The sequence below is a fragment of the Otolemur garnettii genome, unplaced genomic scaffold (assembly GCF_000181295.1).
Source record: "Otolemur garnettii isolate 467f Iridium unplaced genomic scaffold, OtoGar3 scaffold00010, whole genome shotgun sequence".
Classification (NCBI taxonomy): domain Eukaryota; kingdom Metazoa; phylum Chordata; class Mammalia; order Primates; family Galagidae; genus Otolemur; species Otolemur garnettii.
In genome coordinates, this window is record NW_003852405.1 from 1,050,892 (window position 1) to 1,059,072 (window position 8,181).

At 51.1% G+C, this 8,181-nt stretch overlaps 1 protein-coding gene across 1 annotated transcript; it reads right to left on the reverse strand.

Moving 5' to 3' along the window:
* Positions 1–1,610: 1,610 nt before the first annotated feature.
* Positions 1,611–7,653, reverse strand: PROK1 (prokineticin 1). Its single transcript, XM_003784041.1, has 3 exons — positions 7,582–7,653; positions 4,400–4,525; positions 1,611–1,730 (listed from the first exon to the last, which is right to left on the reverse strand). Exons 1-3 carry the CDS (start codon positions 7,651–7,653, stop codon positions 1,611–1,613), a joined length of 318 nt encoding a protein of 105 aa, XP_003784089.1.
* Positions 7,654–8,181: the final 528 nt, after the last annotated feature.

The window sequence follows — 8,181 nt, forward strand, 5'->3', positions numbered from 1 at the left end:
GGCCTGAACAGACTGGAGTTAAGATGTCCTGAGCACCCTGAGCAGAGAGGGGCCGGCACAATGAATGGGGAGCAGATGCACAGCAAGCCCTCCGGGAGGGTAGCACCCCAAGTCTCAGAAACTACAGTCCTCCTGGAGCTTCTGAGAAATACAGTGAGACAGGATGTAGTCTCACCCTTTCTTAGACTAAGAATTAAGGAAGAAAAGAGGCAGTGGGATCAGGAACCTGCATTTCGGGGAGCTTCCAGCCCCTGAGTCCAAGCACAGAGCTCAGGGCCTTGCCAGCTCCATCACTAACAGGGATTGCCTCACTCTAGGCATGTGGTCTCCCAGTGGGGTCAAATATTTGATACAAAGCAAATGGGACCAAATTTCAGGAATATGTGTTGCAACCAGACCCTGCTAAGCAGTCTTAGCAACTGAGTCTCCCCACCCCACACCAGCTCACAGCCTCTGGCTGCATCCAGCCCTTCAGAGCAGCAGAGCAGCACCCTCCCTGCCTAGGGCCCAATGGCCTTGTGCTCCTTGTTAAAAGAGACCTTGAAATCCACTTTCTCCAAAAAGAAATGCCCTGGTGAGGGTTAGGAGGACACCAGGTGCATTCCTCCCCCACCTGGACACAGCCTGGGCCTTGCCCTCCTCCCCGTGCAGGCAGGCCCTGGCTGAAAGCCACAGCAGGACAGCACATGACACACCTCTACTGTTTGTGCTTTTATTCTGAAGCCAGCAGGTTGGTACACAGTTGCCTTCTTGGTCTGAAATCTACACTCCTTTCAGTCCCTGTACTACTCCCTCCCACCTCTTTTTGCTCCCTCCACAGCCTGGCAGAAGACTGACCATCTCAAGGTCACTAAGCTGCTCTCAGGGCTGGTCCTTGGAAAGGGGCTCTCTTGGCATCTCCCCAGTTGCTCTCTAACATGTCACTATCACATTACATGTTAACAGGGAGGCAGGGGGAGGGGCGCGAGTGTCACCGACAGATGGTAGAGTGATAGGAGGGGCCTTAGAGGAATTGCAATTCTGGCCCAGTGGGCTAGGCGAAGGTCACAGGTTACAGGCCACAGACTGACTGAGAACAGAGCCTTCAGAAGCTGACTAACCTCCCTGGCTCCCCCCACCTGCCTTGAGATGACTGTCCACTAGCATGTAGGAAGAGCTCTCCTTGGGCCTTCAGGCTATAATTAAGGAATTAATCAAAGGAAGGTGAACAAACCTTAGGTTGGTCCTTTGACTCTAAGCAATGCATCCAATGAATGTCTAATTCCCAGAGAAAGGTGAGTGCAGGGACAGGGGCAGAGGGCAGGGAGGAAATCAGGTCACCCAGGGAGAGGAGAGGATGTCCTTTCTGCCATTTACAACCAGTCGGGAAGCCTGAGCATGGAAGAGAACCAGGCAAGGTACCACCCAGGACCACAGCCCCACGCTGTGACGCCCTCAGGTGGTGGAGGTGTGTGTGCACGTTCCAAGCAGGAGGGAACAGAGTAGGGAGTATAGCGGCTGCAGGAGTTGGGGAAAACCAGGGCTCATTGCACAAACAAAACTCCAGAAGACACTCCTCAAGGCTGTGCTCAGGAAGAGGCCGGGTGGGTATCCTGAGACCGGGATCGCTCCTAAAAGTTGATGTTCTTCAAGTTTGCGGAGCAGTAGTACTTGCCGTCCAGGAACCTGGAGCACACCAGATTGGGCAGGCAGGGACAGATATGGTATTGACGTTTCCCAAAGAAGGGGACCTGGGGAGAGAAGTGAGGGACACCTTCACCAAAGAGAGTGGGCCTCCTGGCAAGGGCCTGGGTCAGCCCAGCCCTGGCAACTGTCTCACCTCCACACCCTCCCACACACACACACACTGAGCACAACAATAATAGAATTAGAGATATGGACACTGAAGCCCATGGTAGCTAAACAATGTGCCAAGGTCACAGCTAATTTGTGGAGGAGTCAGAGTTTGGGGTGATTTTCTTTTTTTTTCTGAGTCAGAGTCTCACTCTGTCCCCCGTGTAGAGTGTTATGTTGTCATCCTAGCTCACAGCAATCTCAAACTCTTCAGCTTGAACAATCCTACTTCTCTATTTTTAGTGCAGACAGGGTCTCGCTCCTGCTCAGGTTGGTCTCCAACTCCTGAGCTCATGCCATCTACCCACCTCACCCTTTCAGAGTGCTAGGATTACAGGTGTGAGCCATGGCACATGGCCTACCCAGAACACATGCGCCTGCACACACACCTAGCACATGTGTACTTGCACACACACATACACCCTGGACACATGCACTTGTCCACAGACCCAGCACATGTGCACCTGTACACGCACACACACCCTGCACATGTGCACCTGTACACACACTCAGCACACATGCACCTGTACACACACAGACCCGGCACACGTGCACTTGCACACACACACACACCCTGCACATGTACACCTGTACACACACACCCAGCACACATGCACCTGTACACACACACACCCAGCACACATACATCTGTATACACACACCCAGCACACATACATCTGTACACACACACCCAGCACACGTGCACCTGTACACACACACACCCAGCACACGTGCACCTGTATGCACACACACACACACACAGAGCACACGTGCACCTGTACACACACACACCCAGCACACGTGCACCTGTACACACACACAGAGCACATGTGCACCTGTATGCACACACACACACAGCACGCATGCACCTGTACACACGCACACCCAGCACACGTGCACCTGTACACACACACACACCACACGTGCACCTGTACACACACACACCACACGTGCACCTGTACACACATACACACACAGAGCACATGTGCATCTGTATACACACACACACCCTGCATGTGTGTACCTATACACACCCAACCCAGCACATGTGAGCCTGTGCACCCACACTCTGCACTTGTGCACTTGCACACACACACAGTACATGTGCCCCTGCGCACACACCCACCCTGCACATGTACACGTGCACACACACCCAATACACAGGTACCTATACACACGTGCACGAACCCCGCACACATGTGCCTGCACGTGCACACACACACAGTGATCAGATATGCTCAGCACTGTGGTGGGTCCCAGCCCCAGAAGTGAACAGGGTGGCCGCCATCTCTGCCCTCTGACTCTCACCCCTGAGGAGTGCTGAACCACTGGGCTGTCTTCGAGGGAATTTGAATGGGAGCATAGGTCCAGTGTTAGATTGCCTGGGTTCAAATCCTAGGCAGTGCCCCTTCCCGGTGTGTGACAATCAGCAAATTATTTAGCTTCTCTGTGCCTCAGGTTTATTAATATCTATAAAATAGGTTAATAATAACACCTACCACCTATGGTTGTAAAGAAGTTAAAATTGTATTTACAAAAAGCACTTACTATGAAGAGTGGCGTCTAAGAAGCACTCAGCACTGGTTTTTATTTTCACTGCTGTCCCCACTGAGTCTGCAGCTGAACCCCTCACACACCACAGGCTGAGGACTGCAGTGCCGTCCGGCTTCCTTCATCACCCACTAGCTTCCTCACCCCCTCAGAGGGTGCTCTGAGCCCAGGGGAACACTGAGAGTGTAGGTGCAGGCAAGTTCCCAAAGAGCAGGAAAGCCCTGCCCCTCCAAAGCCCTGTGGACACGATTACATCCTCTGTGCTAGGAGCTGGCAGTCAGGGACAGGAGCAGGGCAGGAGCTCCATGTCCTGGGTGCCTCACTTGCCTCATTCTAGTGCTGACCTAGTACAGGAGGCCATCTTGAAGGTCTTACTTAATGTTCTAGAAGATTGCCAATAGAGCAACGGGCATTTGTCAGATCCATAAGAGACTTCAGGGGTAATCATCCCACTCCCTTCCCTCAGGGGATACATGAGGTACAGACCCATCAAGCTAACTCGCCTAAGACCATGCAGCAAGTGAGGGGCTGGGGACAGCTGGCCCCCCATCTAGCAGTCTAGCAAGGGGGCAGTGCCCAACATCAGTGAGATATGACTACAGTTGCCGTAAGAAAGCTGCACTTCCAGTCCTAGCTCTGCCTCATGGGGTGTGTCTTGAGCAAATCACCTGGCTTTGCTCTGCCTGGGTTTCCTCACCACTGCCCAGGGCTGCTGTGAGGCTGGAGTCAGACCTGTGGTTCTCCACCCTGTACTAGATAGCTGCAGGCGGATCACGTCTGACCCTGGATGAATAAATGTCAAATGTGTTACCTGCAGGGCACTAGGTAAGGCTGATGGGGGACGGAGGGAAGAGCAGCAGCTCCTCGGCTGCCTGCTTCCCCCAGTCAGGCAAGCGAGGTCAGCATTTGGAGTGTGGCCACCCTCTACCACATTGTCCTCTGGAGCCAGCACAAGGCTCTGGGACCTCCCCTGGCTCCCCTGCACACATGCACCTGTGCGGGGTCTGGGTGGTACCTTATAGCTGCCAGGGTGGCACCGCTCTCCTTCCTGTCCCAGTGGGGTGCACAACCGCACCCCTTTCACCCACAGACTGATGGCACAGCAAGTGCCTGCCTCACATTGGACATCCTGTTCACAAGCCTGCAGGGGACAGAGAAAAAGGAACAGCCAGTTAGCACTACCCGAGAGAAGCCAGAAGGGAAAAGTATACCCAAAAAGCCCTCCTTAGGATCAGGGAACAAGATGCTGAGAGCAATCCCCGTGGCCTCAAGCTAACAGGACCCCATGGGCCCCAGCCTTATCACCCTGTTTCCCTCATGGACAGGGAGCTCAGAGCACAGTGGGCATCCAACCTGGATCTGTGAAGCCATCCAAGCTCCTCTGAGGCCACTTGGGAGACAGTCCTTTTCTGACAAGTCTGAGGGTTAGAAGACATAGCATTTCTAGGACTAGGAGATGCTTAATGGATGCTGGTAGAAATTAATTAATTAGAATTCTGGGACAAGAAGAGCCCCTGGTGGTCCCAAGCCCTGGGTGGTCAGTGCTAAGTGGCCTTGGGCTGTCTGGATGCCCCCCAGCACACTACACCCCAACAGCCCTCAGAGGCCCAGCCTCATTGAAGGTGCCAGCACCACAGGGACAGGTGCCTCTCCCCAGGGCTTCTCTCTTGACCTCCCTGACCCCTAGAGTGGATGAACCATCTGGGCTGGGCTCTCAGAACAGGGGCTGAGAGGCCCTGCGTGGTTTCCAGAAGGTGCCATTTGTAACAAAGCCAGGATCAGGGATGGAGAAGCATCCAGGCTTTCCCCTTCCAGGGAAGCTTTGTGGCTTTTCCGAGCTGGAAGTTGAGCCTGGATTTTGGTTCTCTTTTCTCTGACGGAAGCCCAGGGAACATCTTCAGGCTGCCCATGTGGGGTGTGTCAGGAAACTTCCAACCTGCTCAGCCCTGAGAGGAAAAGAGGGGCTGCTGGGTCTGTCTATCACCCAGAGGAGGAGCAGGTTGCAGTCACCAAGAAGTGCCAGTCTACAGCCCGACAGGGGCACGTCTCACCCCAGCCAGCCCCTAGAAAGCTCAAGGTTAGGGGGAAGCAGACTCCACTTGACTCTTCTTATGCTATGGTAGTGGGCATTTTTAACCCACTCTGGGAGAAGAGACCCTACAATCCTGACTCTGGGGACGGTCTCAGTCCAGGAAGCAGAGAAGTAGAGAGATGGTAGAAGCCTGCTACTGAGGGTCAGATGTGGGACACCAATGGGACCTCAAGAGCAGTGGGGGATGAGAGCACATGCAGTGAGAACAAGATGGAGTCAGTCAGGCTAGAGCTGAGATGACACAGACAGTCTGGCCCGTTCAGGTCCCACATGCCTTCACCTCCTGCCTTCCATCCTTGTTGTTTTGTAAATTCATCTTTAACCTAAAAGTGTGTATCTTAAGTCGTCTAATGGAACTGATTTAGGAGATTAACTTTTGAATTGAAATGTTATATGGGTCATGGGTTATGGCGATTACTGATGTTCAAGAGAAGTATTAATTACTATTGTTTGAGATAAGGGTTAGTACAGTTCTTGGTTTTAACTTTTGTGTATAAAACTGTGATTTTGGAAATGGAAGAACAGAACAGAACAGTCTTGGAGAGGCTATTCTCCCTGTTCTACAGAATTGCTGGCCTTCTGACAAAGTTTGGTGGACCTAACCCCATCTCTGCATTTTGGCCCACAGTGACAGGCAGCTGGATCCTGTTTGTCCGGAAACAGCATGAAGGATGGAGGGAGCCTGGAGGTTTCTGGCTTCCCCTCAGTGCTCTGTTCTGACTGCCGGTCTGGTTCATGTGTTTCCTGTTACCTGAGGAAAGGTGATCTCTTTGATTTTCCCACTGCTCTCAGGCAGGCAGGGTGGGCCAGCTGTTGGGAGGCAACCTGGGCATCCAGGCCAACCACACTGCTCCCGGCCCTCACTGGGGTACCCGCAGCTCCCCTCCCTTGTTCTTACCGTCCCAGATCTTCAGCCTCCAGTGAGCTGCGTTCACTAGGTACAATTCTGCCTATCCAATTTTATTTGTGCTTTGAGTCTCAAAAGCACTGATTTGCCTTTAATATTTCTTCTTTAGAACTCAATCTTTTTCGTTTAAAAGGGAAAAGAAGCTGGGCGTGGTGACTTATGCCTGTAATCTCAGCTACACAGGAGGCTGGGGCAAGAAGATTGCTTGAGCCGAGATGTTCAAGACCGGCCTGGGCAACATAGCGATGGGAAAGGGAAGGGAAGGAGAGAAGTTTTTTTTTTTCTTTTCCTTTCTGTGAGCAGTAAAACTAATACCATTCCAGAGACTGTTTATCATTTCTCTACATTTCCATTTTCTGTGCAAAAGCTGAAGGAGGTTGAAATAAAAGATAAGTTCTCCTTTTTTGTTTCCTAGTGGCTTTTATATGCAAAGGTCTCATGTTAAAAAAAAAATACTCTCTGTTTTAATAAGAACGGTCCTGCCACCGTATCTCGGAAAACCATGATCCAGTGTTTTGAACACTAAAATGTACAGTACCTGTGTGCTGAACCTCTGCTATAAGACTGGACTTCTACTTATTATCTGGACTGTTGCTTTGGGGTACACTCAGTCATATTCTGGTGTCGCCATATTCCCCTCAGAACTAATGGGGCACAAAGTGAACGAATCCTTTCATAAGAGTGGAGAAAACAGAGATTAGGCTTATGGAACAGAAAGTAATAAGCTTACCGCCTTTAACTAAGCTTCCTGCCTTTAATTAAGTCAACATGCTATGTAAGTTGAAATTGACATATGAAGCAGACCATACATGAAAGCCAAAATTTGCACAAAAGATAAATTAGGGTACACCAGTCCACTTTATAAAGGAATTCCTTATCACATGACAGGAACCTTCATTTTACCAAAAGACTGAACTTCAAAATCTTCTATGTTCTCCTAATGCATTTAAAACAAGACTTGATTTACACACAGTTTCTCAAAAGCAGTCTGTTTAGTAGAGTGAGAGCTAACTAATCTGGAAATCACATGCGATCCTGCAATCTCTCTCTGAAGTGGTCTCCAGTGGCTAATTCCCCGTTCCCTTTGGTTTTGATGTGTTGAGCCAAGAGAGTCATCTGCATGTTCCTGGGTTCACCTCCCCTGCAGACCCTGACATCTTCCCCAAACCCAGGGTATAGAGAATGTTAGACAACTTACCCCTGTGATCACAGCACAGTCAGACACAGTTACCAGGAGGAGCATGATCGAGACCTGCACGGCACCTCTCATGGTCACCTGGGCGAAGGCAAAGCGCTGCACAGTCCAATGCCTCTGAGTCCTCCTGCTCGGCCCTGCGCCTGGCAAGCTAGAGGCCAGGCTCTCCTGCAACCCCACCTCCTCCCAGATGTCTACAGTCAGGATCCAGGACTGCCCGAGGATGCCTAGTCTCTGCTCTTCCCTTTCCCAGCACCAATGTTATTTAGATGATCTCAGAGGCAAAGATGAGACCTGCATCCCTAACAACATCAAATCACCATCAAAACCAATAAAAATGGATACTTCAGGGGGCTTTGACAGTTGCTCTAACTCTCCCAAGCACACAGTGATTCAGACCATTATGTACGTTTCACTCGATGTTCTTTTCTGCCTCTGGGCAGCCTTTAGATCCTGCTTGGGGTGGGAGGAGGGGGGAGACTTTGGTAATGAATTAAGAGATTTGCAATATCACCATTTATTCTTCCCTGCACCAAACCATACAATGTACAAGGACCTCACACTCAAGCCAACAAGAGTTACCCGAGGATTTACCATGGGCTC